We start from the raw sequence: 20,869 nt of genomic DNA, 5'->3' as shown, positions 1-20,869 counted from the left end.
GGTTCATTCCGCTGTGGCGACCCCTGATAAATACGGTACTAAGCCGAAGGAAAATTCATGAATGAATGAATAACTCTTAAATACATAGCAAAACACATGGGATGCTATCAATAAGTTAAACAACCATTATATTACTCAATGTTGAGGGGGAAAAGGGGTAAATCTAAAAGAAAGGAGCACAGGGAATTGACTTTAGTTAGTGTGCAGTTTGCCGAAGGTCACAATAAATGAGAAGCATTGTGAAAAAGCAATATAGCACAACTCCTATACGAACGGGATTAGATACCTCAGAGGACACCACCAAATTACATTTGATAATTTGATCCTGAAAATTGTTTGGAGGACAACCGCGTGCATGGCCAGCATTCAAATCAAGACATTTGTGTATGTCAAATATTCTATATGCGTTTTACATTAATGCAGAATCTTCATCCAAAGAGTGAAATTTTTTTTGTTAAAGGCGATCTACCATGCCTCTTTTTACAAGATAAGGCTCTGAGTGTGCGTGTGTGAGGTTTCAGCTCAAAATACCACACAAATAATGTTTTATAACTCTTTGAAACTGCCCTTTTTAGGCTTTGATTCAAATCTTGCTGTTTTGGTGACTGTCGCTTTAAATTTAAATGAGATTGTGCTCTTTTTAAAAGAGGGCGGGGCTACAAATGCCTGTGTGTCAGCATAGTTGCAGATTCAAAATCAAGACTAATGTTCTATGCTAGTGAGGGAGAGATCGTCACTAGTGGGCGGGGCTTTCCCCCTCTGATGACACGTTCAAAGGAGAATGTAAATCAAAGTGTTACTGCAGAGTGTTTTGATCAAGAGTGATTATAAAAAAAGTAATTAATCAAGTTTTACCATTAGAAGCTGGTTATATTCACAAATTGTTCCCACACAACTGTGGTTAATCTCCTTATAAAATGATTTTTGCATAATAGGTCCCCTTTAAACTCTAAATAAATTGGCGTTTCATAATTTCCATTAGATTAGATTCAACATATATCAAGTGTATTTATAGAAAAAACAGGCAATATGTACAGATGGATGTATTGTTGAAAGAATTATAGTTACATTATAACAAATATATAGTAAATACTATAGTAATAAAAGTAAGTTTGTACAACAAAAAATAAACTGATATATTCAATAAATAAAATTATAACGTGATTATATAATACATATGTACATTGCATGCATAAAAACATGATTAGAAATCTGAAATGTAAAAAAAAATATTTTTAAAATATTTAAAAAAGTATAAAAATGAAAAAATACAAAACAAAATTAAAATAAATTAGTATTTATTTTATTTTATATTTAAACAAAATAAAAAAGAAATACAAATTAATTTAAATAAAATTTATAAATATTAATATAAAATACAATAAATTTAATAAAATAAATAAAAAAATTTATAAATATTTTAAAACCTATATAAAATGAATATAAAACAAAATAAAATAAATATTTATATGAAATATAAAATAAAAGAAATGAAAAGAAATATGTGAATATTTAAAAATAAATATAAAATTAAATAAAAAATTTATATAAATAAAAAATAAATGAGCATTATTATAAAATATAAATAAAATAATTTACAAAATAAATATTAAATAAATTTTAAATTAAATTAATACAAATAAATATAAAATAAATGAATATAAATTAATTTTAAAATAAACATTAATAAAATACAAAATAAAATAAACATTAATATAAAATATAATATAAAATAAATACATTTAAACTAAATATCTAAACAATAAATACATTTAAAATAAAATAAAAATTAAATATAAAATAAACAAATTAAAATTAAATAAATATTAAAATAAAATACAATAAATAACAAATAAATATTTACAAAATAAATATAGAATGCATTTAAAATTAAATTAATAAAAATAAATATAAAATAAAATAAAAAAAATCATTATTTAAAAATGAATGTATAATAAAAATAAAATAAATAAATATAAAAGAAATAAATCTTGAAATTAAAAGAACTACATTTATTCAGATGGTTTGTTTCTGACTAAATTTATTCACTGGCTGACTCTTTCTCTTTATCTCCCCCCCCCCCCCCTCTCTCTCTCTCTCTCTGTGTGGAGGAAGAAAAGAGCTGCAGCTCAGGGCAATCAATGCCGCATCTGACCCTCAATACAGCAGGAATGCAGGAAGAGTAAAAGCCGAAGAAAGACCAACAGAGAAACAGAGCGAGACGCGCACTCGTGCAGTCCTGAACAGATTAATAAAGGTACCAGAACACGAATTTTCAAAACCTTGTCTAATCTTTTGACATTGCTTAATAGGGAAATATACAGCGAAACAGTCAGTTTATACTTTAGCACAAGCTCATTAAACTATTTTTGCATAACATTATAAACTAAGCCAATAAATCCATGGCAGTTTTCATTTGAACGAACCCTGGAGCCTATCATCAACTCAAGGAAATGAAAGCAGACCCTCCAAGCCATGCAAAACTATATTTCACACATCCCTGTTCTGAAACATCCCTGCACAAATGTGTTGCATACTTGATTTTGCGACACTTCTGCCATATGTTGTCTATATTACTGTCAAAAGCTTAAAGTACAAATGAAATCAAAACGAACCATATGATTTTGTTAGCTCGCTTTGCTAGTTTTGTGGTGAACAATTCCTCTGTGCATCTCATTAGGGATAAAAGTAATTGTTTGGCCTTGTAATCTTTAATTGATATCTGAAAATGCACATCCTGTTTTTGTTTTCACTTCAATTGTCAGATTACGTATGTCTGAGGTATTGGGCGTGGCTAACATACTTAGCCACGCCCCTTCAGCTGTCAGTTTTGACAACAAACACAAACGGTGAGGAGGTTGAAATAACTCTTAGAATATTTTCCCCATCTTACTGAATGAAATGCCTACTTTATAACAGCCAATCAGCTGGCAGTAGAAAAAACAAGCCACGCCCACTGTTTTCTCGTTTAAAGGGTCACGAAAACACCAAAACAAATTTTTTGAAATGTTGAGTCATATAAACGTGTCCCACGTTGCTAAAAACTCTATTAGGACACATACATTTCGCTAACAAGAAGCTAATTCGTTCTTCCGGGTTGAAAAGAAAATTGAAGCTGCGTCCCGGCGATGAGATCCTTGTGTAAACTCCAGTGTGTAGTCTTGATGTCTGTACTGTTGAGTACAACGTGACGTCTTTGAGTTTTCTGCATTCAAGCTACGGTCACACTGGGCTTTGTGTGTGCGAAATTCTGTTGTACAGCGCTGCGAAAAGGGGCGGGGTTAAACAAGATGATTAGACCTTTAAAAAGCGAGCGATTGCTCCATGTTTTAAATTTCTGTCCAGAGAGGTCCTGTTTTGATCCTCGATTGGTCTCACGCAGTCAAGTGATGCGATTTTGCAGGTCAGAGTTCACCAAGCTTGAACTTTGCACCGCAACAACATGCGAAACTTGACGCATGACCCTGCGTTTCCGGTCTGACGCATTCGCGTGCGTATGAATGGAAGTCTATGGGAGGAAAAGTCAAGTGTGACCGCAGCTTAAATTAATGAGAAAGACATGGTTCGGACCAATCAGCGTGCTCTATTGTGAACGAGATGCAACTTCATTAATATGCATGATAACTTCGAAGACGGTTTTTACCTGTTACAGAGAGACGCCATGTTGTGTTGCCAACCGTAATTAAAACAAGAGGAGGAATAGGAATTGTTTGGAGACATGGGTCGTCAGTGTTGCTTTTCATAAAGGTGCCGCAACAAAGGTTTTGTTTTCAATTCCCCGCTATGAGAGCGTGGCTGGACTCATGTGTGGATTACAGTGGTCTGCTAACATGCAACAAAAATATGTTCGTAAGGTACTTTTTTTTTTTTTACCCGAGAACTTTTCGCATCTTGAAATAGTGAAATCCGGATTCGCCACTCATCTACTTTTAATAAAAGACGCGGTTCCAGTTGGTGTTGATTTTTTCCTGTCTCTACAAATTTGTTAAGTGTGCGATCATTATCCTTTGTTTATGTTTATTCAGAGGCAAAGTTAGCTAGTATCGTCAGCAGTACTTTCAGTTTTAAAGACATACCTATGATTTCGTTACAGTACATTAATATCACTACAACATTTTGGACTGAAGGATCCGCTGTAAATGCTGCTTTCCGAATGTTAACATGTAAACACCTTAATCAAACCATTACCGTGGTGTAGGATTTTTGTCGCGTAGGATTTAATGCATTTTGTGACAGGATAGTCTATACGCACATGGCTGTGTTTCTACCAAGAAATGCAGATGGGGTTTTTTCTCTCATTTGTGCGATATCAAATTCCATTAAAACTACACTCTTCCAACAGTTCCTCGCATCCAATGTCTCGTTTATCACAGAGGACATGCATGAAATTTCCAAAAATGAAAGTGAAAGTGCCAAACTGAATAAAACACCTGAAATGACATGACTCCAGAGGTAACGTGGAGAGCGCGGTGACGAATTATGTGCAATAACATGTAAAAGGGCATCATGAAAGGAACATTCATAAAGCAACTCATGTAAACACCATCATCATATTATTGTCTTATTCACATTAAGGCAAATCATTCCATTACTGATGTCCATGTAAACGTAGTCACTGTCTGTCTCCTCTGCGTCTGTGTTGCTGTGTGAAAATCAGCTGTAGTTTACGTAATGAAACTCCTTTTTTTATGCAAACCCTTCCCTCTTTCTCTACTTGACACTCTCACCTAAACAAAGCTGGACTCACCCACTGTCCTGCTTTTTTTCAAACTAGGGGTGTGAAAACACCCTGCTAAGACAGCGCCCTTTAATATTCAGACTCTTTAGGAACTGCATCACAATACGAAAAAAAAAGCAGCTTCCGGTTTACATGGATTTTCAAGAAAAAGGTGCCGTGGGTAATTTATGCACAAAACAAAAAGTATGGTGGTTTGCTCAATCTGGTACTCATAAAGAGGTAGTTCACCCAAAAGTGAAACTTTCCTCATGCTTCGTCAGTTCTAAACTTGAATTTACTTCTTCAGCATGATGAACACAAAACAAGAAACTCTGAAGAATTCTGAAGAAGAAGAAGGCAGCCATTGAAATGTACAGCAGGAACAAAAAATAAAAATACTATGGAAGTCAATGAGTGTTTTTTCAACATTCTTCAGAATATCCTCCTTTGTGCTCAAATTGAAACAGCTTTGTAACAAGGGATGACAAAATGTTAATTGTTTGGCGAACAGTTCAGTTTAATGATTCTTTGAATGAACTTTAGCATACATTTATATTTTCCAATCCACAGATTTTTATTATAAAGTATATAACACAAATAATAATAAATTATAATAAAATAAAATATATACAGCTGAAGTCTGAATTATTAGCCCCCCTGTATATTTTTCCCCATTTTTTTTCCCCACAGAAAGAAGATTTTTTTTCAACACATTTCTAAACATAATAGTTTTAATAACTCATTTCTAATAACTGATTTACCTAAACAGCTTAAAGTGACATTTAAAGGCTTAACTATGGTAGTTAGGTTAACTGGGCAAGTTGAGGTATTTAGGCAAACCATTGTATAACGATGTTTTGTTCTGTAGACAAAATTCGAAGAACACAAATTTCGTCTTAAGGGGGCTAAAATTTTTGACCTTAATGTTTTATTTATTTATTATTATTATTATTAATAATATTATTAATATTATTATTTAACTGCTTTTATTTTAGCCAAAATAAGACAAATAAGACTTTCTCCAGATGAAAAAATATTATAGAAAATACTGTGGGAATTTCCACCATTTGGAAAATATCTAAAGACTAATAAAAAGGTCTTTTTATTGTATTGCAATAAAACGCTCTATTTTGGCACTGATACATTTAAGAGTTTGGATTCTACCCCCGATCACACGCCTTTGGTTAATTTGTAACCAACCAATTGATTTCAGTTGTTCTGCTGATATAACAAAGGCCAAAAACAACAAAAAATCTTTACTAATTAACTAATCATATCAGCAAGTTTCAAAACACAGGACTATTGGTCTTCAATTACTCAAGAAACCCACATCACACACTTCCTGATTCACTCAACTGGCTCTTGATGAGTGACCGAAAACCATTCAGATTCTATTTACTTTAAATGTTTCTCACTTTGGTGAGTAAAGTACATTGGTATTTTATTTCAACTCAAAGTTGCCAATCTGACTGGTCAAATAAAAAATGCTTTGCACACAACATAAGCTGAATTTATTCACATCTCTGTTTTAAACATATTGCATACACTATTATCCCAATAACTATCATTTTTCGATATACAGTTGAAGTCAGAATTATTAGCCCCCCTGTTTATTTTTTTCCACCAATTTCTGTTTAACGGAGAGATTTTTTCAGCACATTTTTAATCATAATAGTTTTAATAACTCATTTCTAGTAACTGATTTATTTTATCTTTGTCATGATGACAGTAAATAATATTTGACTAGATATTTTTCAAGACACTTAAAGGCTTAACTATGTTAATTAGGTTAACTAGGCAGGTTAGGGTAATTAGGCAAGTTATTGTATAACGATGGTTTGTTCTGTAGAAAGTTGAAAAAATATATATATATATTAAAGGGGCTAATAATATTGACCTTAAAATGCATTTTAAAAAATTAAAAACTGCTTTTATTCTAGCCAAAATAAAACAAATCAGACTTTCTCCAGAAGAAAAAACATTATCAGACATACTGTGAAATTTTTTTTTGCTCTGTTAAACATCATTTGGGAAATATTTAAAAAAGAAAAATAAATTCAAGGGGGGCTAATAATTCTGACCGTTATTATTCTTCTTTTTAGGAACATTATTACAATAGTTCTTCCCAACCTCAACCCAATACAACAAATTCACGCTCAAAACCTGCTCAGGGTACTGAATCAGTGGACGCTTATTCATTCTAGAAGCAAAAATATCAAGTTAATAAATAAAAATATATTTGCTGTCTAAAATCTTTTTCCCTCCACTCAATTTGACTGAAAAAAAATCAACCCATCACGATGTATAACAACTTTGATTAAATGCCTTGTTCTTATTTGGCCATTTGTTTTTGGATAATAGTCATTTTTTTATTCATTTATTTTCCTCCAGCTTAGTCCCTTATTTATTAGGGGTTGCCACAGCAGAATGAACCGCCCACTATTCCAACATATGTTTTACACAGCTGATGCCCTTCCAGCTGCAACCCAGTACTGGCAAACACAGTGATAACATGCAAACTCCACACAGAAATGCCAACTGGCCCAGCCAGGACTCAAACCAGCGGCCTTCTTGCTGTGAGGTGACAGTGCTAACCACTGAGCCACCGTGCCACGCTAAAAATCATCTTCTAAATGCATTTTGACTGTAAATATTGTATACATGTATTCAAGTACTTCATATAATGACATAATAATTTGCATGATAGTTCAACCTAACATTAATTATACAACAAACAGGCAATAACATTACTATGGACCATTTCACTGTTGTCATGTTCCTGCTTGTTGTCAAACTACTTCATGACTGTAACAAGAGTCGATTCATCAATAACTTGATGTAATAACGACTATCATAACATTATTTATCAATATGTGGAACTTTTTGGACTCTCAGAAGCTATGGAAATTTAAAATGTAACAGGAAATACAGTACGTTTGGACTATTGTTATTGTTTACATCCTTCAAAATGGTCTAGAAGACACTTATGGTTTAAAATATAACAATGCAATATAACTTCTACGCATAATGAGTGTATTGCACATGATTACACTGAGAATGTATGATCAGTACTGCTTATGAATGCCAAGAGTTGAGAAACCACATATGATTCAGCTAGTCTGTTCATGTATATCAGCATATGGAAGAAAAACGTTATTGATTATTCAATCAGTCTGTACAGTTCAAGCAGCCTGTACATCTTCTGTATGGATGTCAATGTGAACTTGATAGTCTGATTAACATGGAAAGCTGTTGGAGTTCACGTCCTAACCGAAGCAACATCAATACACGATGATTCTATTTTTGGGACGGTTGCTATTTTTGTAATGTCAAAAATGATGACAGCATAGGTACTGCGTGTGTTTTGTTTTATATCATTCGTTTTTAGATTGTATAGCATTGTGCTTGATATTAACAGGCATAATGAAGTTATCTTTTGATCTTGAAAATACCTTGAAGTATGTTCACACTGTAAAAAAAGAGAAATATGAACGCATACAGACCCTTACAGTCGACGATATGTTGCCAATTACAGGATAACTACACACAGCATACATTTAGTCCTTATTTGGGTTCAAAAACAACACACAATATGTAGCCTACAGTCAGTGCAAACCCCTCATCTGCATCTTTAATCTTCATCAGCACATGTAACTCTCTGTTAGAAAGTAATTCTGTCAATCTGAGTTCCTAATAGTCTAAAGGGTGATGATAATAGTTAAACATGGCAGATTGTTCATGTGTTAGGTTGCTGAAAGAATCATTCGCTCCTTTTTTTTGTGCATCACTCTCACGTTTGTCCGTTTCTGAAAGGATTGGATGTCAGAAGCTCTTCAATAATCACGCGCACGTTATTATCATCAGCTCAAGAAGTTCGTTATTTCAAATAGACGCGCACGCAAGCTCTCTCAAGAAAGCGAAACCGCTCGCGCTTTGGACATCTTATAAACAACAACAGGGCAAACGGTAGATCCTGCTCTTCTTGGCTTTGTGGCTGTTCATTAAGACGACGACAAGGCTTGTTTTATGTATATATTATTACGATGTAATGTCTCGGCTGTGTATTTAAAAATGGTGCTTCCTTTGTTTTCGTTCTCCTTGCTTGTGCAAGAGCTAGTGACGCATCTCTGTAAACCAATAGCAATCAGCTGCGCGTCTTGCTCTGCCTTTTGGTACCCTTTTGTTGTGCTAGGTACCCTTTGGAAAGGGTACCCAAAAAGTGGTGCGGTACGATTCGCTTTTGACAGTGAAAACGGCTATAAAAGCGCACCGATCAGTACAGCACCACTAAAGCTGCACGATTAATCGAAAGAAGATCGCGATCTCGATTCGACCCCCTAGACCAGTGTTTCCCAACCCTGTTCCTGGAGGCACACCAACAGTACATATTTTGAATGTCTCCCTTATCTGACCCATTAACGTCAGGTTTTAGAGTCTCTTCTAATCTTCTGATGAGTTGATTCAGGTGTGTTTGATTAGGGAGAGGTTGAAAATGTGTACTGTTGGTGTGCCTTCAGGAACAGGGTTGGGAAACACTGCCCTAGACGATCTTAAGCCAGCATTTCTATGATTCTGCCAATCATATTTTCAAGTTCAGGAGAGAAGCAAAAGGCAGCCGCACAAGTCTTCACATTGCTTTATATACATAGCTTAGCAACATGGACACTTCCAAATGGTGTTGAAAGAGTCACATACTGTATTTATAAGGTATGATTCACCCAAAAATGTCATTTCTGTCTTCAGGTAATGATTTATTCGCGGCCACGAAATCACGCGAGACGTCAGCTGACTGTGAACGGTTACCACAGAGAGAGCGGGCGCACGTCTATGAATAAAGTTTACTTTAGTGAACAGAACCTGCACAGGCTGTGAATAACAGCTACTCAAGTTGTAAATAACATTCAGTTTGTGGCACAAAGTGATCGTTTAGGAGCCGCGCGGGAAGTATGAACCGCATTTAGGAGTGAAAATGAAACCGAAAGCGCGCACGTCATTTCAGTGATCATATCGCATTTTAGAGTTATGATTGCAACAAGCATTTAGTATGTTTTTCTTAGCGAACAGAGTGTTGTGCATGAGAATAAATGTTTAACAGTGTCAGTATAACTATAGCCTACGTAATGTTGAATATAATGCAGGAGGGAATCTAATAATTACAAATGTCTCATTTTACCAGTGGAGAAAAACAAAATGGTGTAATAATGCTGTCAGACAGATTTCAAACATATCTCAAACATAATTCAACTTCAGAATTATGAACAATTGTATTTTGGTCATCACTTTACTGTGCATTAATGACCTGGACTTGAACAGACTTTAAATATGTCCATTTCAAGTCTATACAAAATTTAGCATTTTAACCAACAGCAGACCTACATCTATTATTATTGTTGTTTTACCATGTTTGAGAATTCACAATAATAATAGCCTACTCATATTAATCTTTATTTTACATCTGGAGAATCGTGAAAAAAATCGTGATCTCGATTTTAAGCAACAAAAAAAAGCGCAATTCTCATTTTAGCCAGAATCGCGCAGCTCTACGTACCACTCAATGGAAACGGGCCATAACTGAGAGGTTTAGAGGTGATCATGACAATTTACCTTTACCATTTACAGTACTTTATCTTTGTACAATACACTCTCAAAAATTAAGGTAGGTGAGCTGTCACTAGGGTGGTACCGTATCAAAAGGTATACATTTTAACTAAAGGGTCCTTATTAATACCTCAAGGATACATATTAGTACCTAAAAAGTACAAAAGTGTACCTCTTAAAATCTTTCAGGTGCTAAAATATACCTTTGAGGTACCAATATGAAACCTTTAAGCACCGGCATGCACCTTTTGAAAAGGTCTCACCCCAGTGGCAGCTCTCGTACCTTTATTTCTGAGAGTGTACATGCTCTTTCCCTTCTATTAAAGCACTTTGCGGCAGTAAGAATAAAAAAACAGCTTGAAAGAAAAAGGTGAAAGGAGAAAAAAAGATGTCTTTGCAGTCTCTCTACTATCCTAAAGAGGTTGATAATGTGCGATAATCTATTCCTTCATCAAATCCCTCGGGTAGGAACGAGAACGTCTTCATTTCCCACTCAACACTCTGAAAACGGGACGTCTCTAAAGGTCATGCCATTTTTTTTCTCCTTATTTCAATAATCAAACTGCACACACACACACACACACACACACATACAGAAAACATAATGCACCAGCAAGAATCACGGCGAGCACTCTCACAACAAATATCCTCCTCTGATCATACATTTTTCATGCCACACACACTGGCAGGAAGAAGATATGCATCCCTACAGTATTTGAAGTATGTGAAACACTTTCCCTTACAGGGAGGTTTTAATATCAAATGAACGCCTCAGTGGTTAAGCAAAGCCAACCAGCATTGCAGAAAGGGGAAAAAAAGAAATAAATAAAACTCAATCCTAATGTTTCTCCTATAGATTCACCTCAATTGATCCCCTGTCAAAGAGAATTACAATGAGTAGGAGCCAGAATGAAATGATCATGCAGGAGACATCAATTCCATTATGCTGGGATTGAGCTTCAGAACTAAATTGCGCAGGGCAAAATAAAAAGCTTCCAGGAGTCAGAATCATCATTCATTAGAGATGAATGCTCAAACCTTAAAGGAGACCTACTATCCCCCTTTTGTCATGTAACACAAGTCTCTTATGTATGGTGGCCTGGAAGTGCAAACAACATTACAAAGTGTGAAACACTTTACGAAGCTCGAGACAAATTTACATTTTGGAAAACATTTTTACCGATAATAACACACAATTACACAGGAAAAACGATTTTAACAAAGGACGAAACAAATTTACATTTTAGAAAAAAAAATTAAGAGGCAAAACACTTTTACTAGTCCCGAAACTATTTTACAATTACAGAAAGGGAATGTACCACACACCGGAAGTGACGCGGAATGTACCACACACCGGAAGTGACGCGGAATGTACCACACACCGGAAGTGACGCGGAATGTCCCACACACCGGACCAATATCAGCTCGTGTGTGACTTCGTAGACACAGGTTAACACGAGTCCAAAAGCACAGGTTAACATGAGCCTACAACTCTAAAAATCATGGTTTGACCAACTGCGATACAACATAATAGAAAAATATCAGCGCGAGTATGTGGAATAGAGATGCGCGGATCAGCTGAAATGACACCCGAATCCGCGGCTTCATACTAATCATCCACCCGCCACTCGCCCGCACATGTAGGTTTATCTATTATTCAAGCGGAAATGCTTGAAGTTTCTGCCAACCCGACTCTACACCATAACTTTTCAATCCAGATGCATGGGGCAACCATTACTGAATCCAAAATGGTAAAAAGCCTTGGAGTAACGATTGATGACCAACTAAACTTCTCTGAGCACATTTCTAGAACTGCTCGATCTTGCAGATTCGCACTCTTAAACATCAGAAAGGTCCGAGCCTTCCTATCTGAACATGCAGCTCAACTCATTGTTCAAGCTCTTGTTCTCTCCAAACTGGATTATTGCAACTCTCTACTAGCCGGGCTACCAGCTAATTCTATCAAACCTCTTCAGCTGCTTCAGAACGCAGCAGCACGAGTGGTCTTTGATGAACCCAAAAGAGCACATGTCACTCCGCTACTCACCCATTTGCACTGGCTGCCAGTTGCTGCTCGCATCAAATTCAAAGCTCTGATGTTTGCTTACAAAGCGACCTCTGGCTTTGCTCCTCCTTATCTGCTCTCACTTCTGCAGATGTATGTACCCTCCAGAAATTGCGTTCTGTGAATGAACGTCGCCTCGGGGTTCCATCCCTAAGAGGGAAGAACTCACTTTCCCGAACTCTCGCATTCAATCTGCCCAGTTGGTGGAATGAACTCCCTAACTACATCAGAACAGCAGAGTCACTTGCTGTCTTCAAGAAACGACTAAAAACTCAACTATTTAGTCTCCACTTTCCTTCCTAATCTGTAACTGCCTCTCTATACCACTAACTGTACTCTCTCTCAAAAAAAAAAAAAAAAACATTACTAATGCTTTGCTTCTTAGACTTTACACACCTGAAACTTGTCTATAGCACTTGTTCACTGCTGCTCTTAAAGTTGTGTAAATTGCTTCCTTGTCCTCATTTGTAAGTCGCTTTGGATAAAAGCGCCTGCTAAATGACTAAATGTAAATGTTATCTATGTATCCGATCGTCACTTTAATAATCAAGTGTTTGGTTATGTACAGTTAAAGTCAGAATGATTCCCCCTCCTGTGAATTTTTTTTTTTCTTTTGCTTTTTCAAACATTCCCCAAATGATGTTTAACAGAGCAAAAAATTGTTTACATTCTTTGCTATAATTTTTTTTTCTTCTGGAGAAAGTCTTATTAGCTTTATTTCGACTACAAAAAAGGTTTTAAGGTCAATATTATTATCCCCCTTAAGCAAAATATTTTTTTGGATTGTCTACAGAACAAACCACTATTATAAATCAGTAAATAATGAAGTAAATAAGTAAAAAAAGTAAATAACGAAGTAAATAACGAAGTAGGTAAGTAGGTAAGTAAATAACGAAATAAATAAAGTAAACAACAAAGTAAATAATGAAGTAGATAAGTAAATAACGAAGTAAATAATGAAGTAGGTTAGTGAATATCGAAGTAAATAAGTAAATAACGAAGTAAATAAAGTAAACAACGAAGTAAATAATGAAGTAGGTAAGTAGGTAAGGAAGTAACGAAGTAAATAATGAAGTCAATAACGAAGTAGGTAAGTAAATAACGAAGTATGCAAGTAAAGTAGATAAATAACGATGTAAGTAGGTAAGTAAAGTAAGTAAATAACGAAGTAGATAAGTAGGTAAGTAAGTAAATAACGAAGTAGGTAAGTAAAGTAGCTAAGTAAATAAAGTAAATAACGGAGTAAGTAAATAATGAAGTAGGTAAGTAAGTAGGTAAGGAAGTAAATAACGAAGTAGGTAAGTAAATAATGAAGTAAATAACCAAGTAAATAACGAAGTAGGTAAGTAAAGTAGGTAAGTAAAGTAAATAACGAAGTAAATAATGAAGTAGGTAAGTAAGTAGTTAAGGAAGTAAATAAAGTAGGCAAGTAAATAACGAAGTAGGTAAATAAATAACGAAGTAGGCAAGTAAATAAAAATAAATAAAAAAAAACATTACTAATGCTTTGCTTCTTAGACTTTACACACCTGAAACTTGTCCATAGCACTTGTTCACTGCTGCTCTTATAGTTGTGTAAATTGCTTCCTTGTTCTCATTTGTAAGTCGCTTTGGATAAAAGCGTCTGCTAAATGACTAAATGTAAATGTTATCTATGTATCCGATCGTCACTTTAATAATTTAATTCAGTGTTTTAGGCGTGATGATAGGTCACCGTGGATATTAACAGCAGATTCAGTGAGCTAATCTGCGCATCTCTGATAGTAAAACAATACGCTTTCCCCATCTGATGACACATACAAAGGGAGAATGTCAATCAAAGTGTTTCTGCAGACTGTTTTGATCAAGTGCGATTATAGAAAATAAAATACCTTATTACCATTAGAGGCTGGTTATATTCATGTTTAAACCCTTCGTAAAAGTGATTTTTGCATAATAAGTACCCTTTAAAATGTATATTAATGGTTATTTTTAACATGGAATGAACATGAGACCCAGTTTTACTATATTTTGAATGCTGCTTATAGTCTAAAAATGTCAACTTTTGCTCTCTGGTGACTGGGAAAAATAAATAAACGTTGATTTTAAAAATGTATAGTGAAATAAAAGTCTAATTAATGTTTAAAACGTACAGCGGCCGCATGAGAACATCTGCAAGTGAAACGGATGGAAAGGATGTGATGCAAATATGATGCAACGTGATGCAAAGTCTTTACATGGAGCCAAGCTTTGTAAGTTCCACCCAGGGGAATACACTGTCAATGCACAACCGATGGTTCCTTCACATACAATATAATGGTTCCTACTCAAAAGGACACATTTAGATGAGTTTTGCTTTAGGTATTCATTAGTGAAGACTATAAAACTGCTTTTAAATACTTATTTAAGGCTGGGGTACATGCGAAATGTCACTACATGATAAAACGCTGGCAAATGTATTCACATATGAGCAATTCCATGCAAATGTCAACCTTGCCATGAAAAAAACAAAATAGTACAACCCTTTATATGTTGTTGGTGTACGCTTGTACTTTACAGTACCATCTCTAGCAATGTTTTACTTTGAGTCTGCGTGAAACAGTTTGTGGTCAACATTTGGGACACGGCTTATAAACATCTCTCAAGTGTAGCCTTGGCTGTGAATATATCATAAAGAGTAAATCACTCACCTGGGCTGTCAGAGTGGCACTGGGGTGGCAGAAGAGAGCAGATCGGGCATCTGTTCTCAGACCGTGCGCTCTCCTGACAGTCTGGTGTCCACCAAGAGACATGGACAGCGCCTCCTGCAGGAATGGAGGAAATGGAGAATATCAGTATCAGAACTGTCAGAGTATCAAGTGTTTGGTTATGTACAGTTGAAGTCAGAATGATTCACCCTCCTTTGAACTATTATTATTATTATTTTTTTGCTTTTTCCAAACATTCATTAATGATGTTTAAAAGAGTAAAGAATTGTTTACATTATTTGCTATAATTTTTTTTCTTTTTTTGTAGTCAAAATAAAACTTTTATTCGTTTTATTTCGACTACAAAAAAAGGTTTTAAGGTCAATATTATTATCCCCCTTAAGCAATATATGTTTTTTGGATCGTCTACAGAACAAACCACTATTATAAATAAGTAAATAATGAAGTAAATAAGTAATTAAATAAGTAAATAACGAAGTAAATAACGAATTAAATAACGAAGTAAATAACGAATTAAATAACGAAGTAAACGACGAAGTAAATAAGTAGGTAAGTAAGTAGGTAAGGAAGTAACAAAGTAGGTAAGTAAATAATGAACTAAATAACGACGTAGGTAAGTAAATAACGAAGTATGCAAGTAAAGTAGATAAATAACGACGTAAGTAGGTACGTAAAGTATGTAAATAATGAAGTAGGTAAGTAAATAATGAAGTAAATAACGAAGTAAGTAAATAATAAAGTAGGTAAGTAAGTAGGTAAGGAAGTAAATAACGAAGTAGGTAGGTAAATAACGAAGTATGCTAGTAAAGTAGATAAATAACGAAGTAGGTAAGTAAAGTAAGTAAATAACGAAATATGTAAGTAGATAAGTAGGTAAGTAAGTAAATAACGAAGTAGGTAGGTAGGTAAGTAAATAAAGTAAATAACGAAGTAAGTAAATAATGAAGTAGGTAAGTAAGTAGGTAAGGAAGTAAATAACGAAGTAGGTAAGTAAATAAAGTAAATAATGAAGTAAGTAGGTAAGTAAATAACGAAGTAGGTAAGTAAATAATGAAGTAAATAACAAAGTAAGTAAATAATGAAGTAGGTAAGTAAATAATGAAGTAAATAACAAAGTAAGTAAATAATGAAGTAGGTAAGTAAGTAGGTAAGGAAGTAAATAACGAAGTAGGTAAGTAAATAACGAAGTATGCTAGTAAAGTAGATAAATAACGATGTAAGTAGGTAAGTAAAGTAAGTAAATAACGATGTAAGTAGATAAGTAAGTAAATAACGAAGTAGGTAAGTAAATAAAGTAAATAACGAAGTAGGTAAGTAAGTAGGTAATGAAGTAAATAACAAAGTAGGTAAGTAAATAATGAAGTAAATAACGAAGTAGGTAAGCAAATAATGAAGTATGCAAGTAAAGTAGATAAATAACGAAGTAAATAAATAAGTAAATAACAAAGTAAATAACGAAGTAAGTGAAATAAATTACGAAGTAAGTAAAGTAAGTAGGCAAGTAAGTAGGTAAGTAAACAACTTAGTTAGTGAGCAAGCAAGCTTAGTTAGTTAGTTAGCTAGTTAGTTAGTTAGTAAATACTCTATTATTTTTGCAAAGTTGTACTTAATACGCTGTAAAAAAAATGCTTTGTTCCACAAACAAATCTATTTATGTTGGGACAACATGAAGGAATTAAGTTGGCTCAGTTTTTACACTTTTACAGTTGAAGTCAGAATTATTTGCCCTTCTGTATATTTTTTCCACAATTTCTGTTTAACGGAGATTTCCACATTTCTAAACTAACTCATTTCTATACACTGATTTCTTTTATCTTATCTTTATGATTTCTTTGATGACGGTACAAACTATTTTACTGGATATTTTCAGCTTAAAGTGACACAATGGTTTGTTCTGTACACAAACGGAAAAAAATCTTAAAGGGGTTAATAATATTGAGCTTAAAATGGTAAGAAAAAAAAATAGCTTTTATTCAAGCCAATATAAAATAAATAAGACTTTCTCCAGAAGAAAAAATATAATAGAAAATACTGTGGAAAAATTCCTTGCTCTGTTAAACATCATTTGGGAAATAATTTTTACAAATATCAACAATTCTGTTGCTTCAGCTCATTGAAAATAAGTGGTTGGAACAAAACAGCAAACATCATTTTATGAGTATAGCAATCTACCAAGAATTTACCATGTTACCACTGTTCACCACGTATCCCACGAGCTGAAAGTTTGACCCATTACAACCTACACAAACACACCTCCTTTCATTTAACTCATCATATAGCAGCTGTTTCCCATCCAATTACGGCCACTTACAAACATTGGCAATTAATTATGCAATAGCTCAGCACTGCAGACAGATGCAGGTGGCGTGTCGCATCAAAGAGGCAGGAAGCAGCAGGGGACGGTGTGCGGATGTGAGGGAATATGTAGGCGAGATGTAGCACAGGTTGAGCGGGGTCAAGGACTCCAATGTCTGCAAAGCTCTTATCTTAAGTTAATGCAGGCACCGAGCCCATCGCTCTCGACTTCTGCAGTGGATCTGTACAGCTCCTAGAGTGATAGATAAAGAGGTGTCACGTCCATCAGCGCAGGGAGGAGAAAGAAAAGTAATAGAGGGAAAATAATAGGCTAGTGTTTGCGGAGCCGGAGACGAGGTTTCAAATTGTTGTGTCGCCAGTGTTTAAACAGGAAGTACTGACAGGACAGTCAATGTGAGCAACTAAATCATTTTGTTGAAGTGACAAGAGTCTGAGGCGCGGGCGAAACCTCTCGGCCACTCATCCATGACAGAGCCAATTAGCCCTCGCCCTGCGTAGACAGAGGATTTCCCGCTTTCAAATCACCTCATCAAAACTTTCATTACATTGGCGATATGCACTTATGCAATGTTATTGAAGTGGTCTCTCTCTTAGACGGCACGCTTGCAGTCTGTTCAGTGACCATCTGATGATTACTACACACTAAAAGGGAAGTGTCTGAACAATCTTTTTTAATCTGGTTGGTTAGTTAAGAGTAATTTTAGGAAATCTAGTGCACTTTCAGGGAGGAAAATTTGGTGCACTTATGCAATGCTATTGAAGTGGTTACCTCTAGACGACACACTTGCAGCCTGCTCAGTGACCATCTGACGGTTACTACACACTAAAAGAGAAGTGTCTGAATGTTTTTTTTTTTAATCGGGTTGGTTGGTTTAGAGTAATTTAAGGATATCTAGTGCACTTTCAAGGGGAAAAGTTGGCAATATGCACCTATAGACGATATCCACTTATGCAATGTTATTGAAGTGGTCTCTTCTAGATGGCACACTTGGAGCCTGTTCGGTGACCATCTGATGGTTACTACACACAAAAAGAGAAGTGTCTGAACAATCATTTTTTATCTGGTTGGTTGATTTAGAGTAATTCCCAGAAATCTAGTGCACATTCAAGGGGAAAATTTGACAATACAAGTGCACTTATAGGCGATATGCACTTATGCAATGCTATTGAAGTGGTCTCTTTTAGGCAGCACCCTTGGAATCTGTTCAGTTACTATCTATAGTCATTTCTGTAAATCTAGAGCACTTTGAGGAAAGTTGGCAATATGCATTTAAGTCATGTTATTGAAGGGGTCTCTTCTAGACGGCACACTTGCAGCCTGTTCAGTAACCATCTGACGGTTACTACAAACACAAAAAGCAAGTTTCTAAATCAGGAATGTCCAAACTCAATCCTGGAGGGCCAGTGTCCGGCAGATTTTAGCTTCAACCACAATTAAACACACCTGGACTAGCTAATCAAGCTCTATGTAGGCATACTAGAAACTTCCAGGCAGGTGTGTTGAGGCAAGTCGGAGCTAAACTCTGCAGGACACCGGCCCTCCAGGACCGAGTTTGGGCACCCCTGGTTTACAGTAATTTCTGTAAATCTAGTGCACTTTCAAGGGAAAAGTTAGTGATATGGACTTATGCAGTTATTGAAATGGTCTCTTCTAGACGACACACTTGCAGCCTGTTCAGTGACCTTCTGTCGGTTACTACACACATAAAAAGCAAGTGTCTAAACCAGGGGTGCCCAAACTCAATCCTGGAGGGCTAGTGTCCAGCAGATTTTAGCTTCACCCACAATTAAACACACCTGGACTAGCTAATCAAGCTCTATGTAGGCATACTAGAAACTTCCAGGCAGGTGTGTTGAGGCAAGTCGTAGCTAAACTCTGCAGGACACCGGCCCTCCAGGACCGAGTTTGGGCACCCCTGATCTAAACCATCTTTTTTAATCTGGTTGATTGATTAAGAGTCATTTCAGGAAATCTAGTGCACTTTCAGGTAAAACAATAGTGATAGTTCACTAGTTCACCTGTTCATTGACCATCTGACAGTTACTACACACAAATAAAAGCAAGTGTCTAAACCAGGGGTGCCCAAACACGGTCCTGGAGGGCCAGTGTCCAGCCGATTTTAGCTTAAACCACAATTAAACACACATGGACTAGCTAATCAAGCTCTATGTAGGCATACTAGAAACATTTAGGCAGGTGTGTTGAGGCAAGTCTGAGCTAAACTCTGCAGGACACCGGCCTTCCAGGATCGTGTTTGGGCATTCCTGATTTAGAGTCATTTCTGGAAGTCTAGTGCACTTTCAAGGGAAAAGTTGGTGATATGCACTTATGCGATGTTATTGAAGTGGTCTCTTCTAGGCGGCACACTTGCAGCCTGTTCAGTGATCATCTGATGGGTACTACACACTAAAAGGGAAGTGTCTGAACAATCTTTTTTAATCGGGTTGGTTGATTTAGACCAGGGGTGCCCAAACTCTGTCCTGGAGGGCCGGTGTCCTGCAGATTTTAGCTCCAACTTGCCTCAACACACCTGCCTTGATGTTTCTAGAAACCCTAGTAAGAGCTTAATTAGCTAGCCCAGGTGTGTCTGATTGGGGTCAAAACTAAACTTTGCAGGACACCGGCCCTCCAGGACCGAGTTTGGACACCCCTGGTTTAGCTAGTGTCTAAACCAGGGGTGCCCAAACTCAATCCTAGAGGGCCAGTGTCCAGCAGATTTTACCTTAAACCACAATTAAACACACATGGACTAGCTAATCAAGCTCTATGTAGGCATACTAGAAACATTTAGGCAGGTGTGTTGAGGCAAGTCTGAGCTAAACTCTGCAGGACACCGGCCTTCCAGGATCGTGTTTGGGCATTCCTGGTTTAGAGTCATTTCAGGAAATCTAGTGCACTTTCAGGGGAAAAGATTGGTGATATGCACTTAAGCAATGTTATTGAATTGGTTACTTTTAGACAACACACTTTCAGTCTGTTCAGTGACCATCTGACGGTTACTACACACAAAAAGGGAAGTGTCTGAACAATCTATTTTTAAACTGGTTGGTTGATTTATAGTCATTTCTGAAAATCTACTGCACTTTCAGGGAAAACGTTAGTGATATGCACTTATGCAATGCTATTGAAGTGATCTTTTCTAGACGACACGTAGCCTGTTCAGTGATCATCTGATGGTTACTACACACACATAAAGCAAGTGTCTAAACCAGGGGTGCCCAAATTTAATCCTGGAGGGCCAGTGTCCAGCAGATTTTAGCTTCAACCACAATTAAACACACCTGGACTAGCTAATCAAGCTCTATGTAGGCATGCTAGAAACATTCAGGCAGGTGTGTTGAGGCAAGTCGGAGCTAAACTCTGCAGGACACCGGCTCCCCAGGATTGTGTTTGGGCATTCCTGGTTTAGAGTCATTTCTGGAAATCTAGTGCACTTTCAGGGGAAAAGTTGGTGATTTGCACTTAAACAATGTTATTGAAGTGGT

The 20,869-nt window shown here is 35.9% G+C and overlaps 1 protein-coding gene across 1 annotated transcript in view; it reads right to left on the bottom strand.

The window, feature by feature from the left end:
• The window catches only part of mcu (mitochondrial calcium uniporter), a 147,674-nt gene that overhangs the window by 70,083 nt on the left and 56,722 nt on the right, over nucleotides 1-20,869 (bottom strand). The window contains exon 2 of the mRNA XM_056471015.1: nucleotides 15,050-15,163. Coding sequence (XP_056326990.1) covers nucleotides 15,050-15,163 — 114 coding nt within the window. The remainder of the gene's footprint in view (nucleotides 1-15,049; nucleotides 15,164-20,869) is intronic.

Source organism: Danio aesculapii, chromosome 13 (genome assembly GCF_903798145.1).
Source record: "Danio aesculapii chromosome 13, fDanAes4.1, whole genome shotgun sequence".
Classification (NCBI taxonomy): Eukaryota; Metazoa; Chordata; class Actinopteri; order Cypriniformes; family Danionidae; genus Danio; species Danio aesculapii.
The sequence above is the reverse complement of the archived record's forward strand: the minus strand, read 5'-3'. Positions and strand labels throughout refer to the sequence as shown.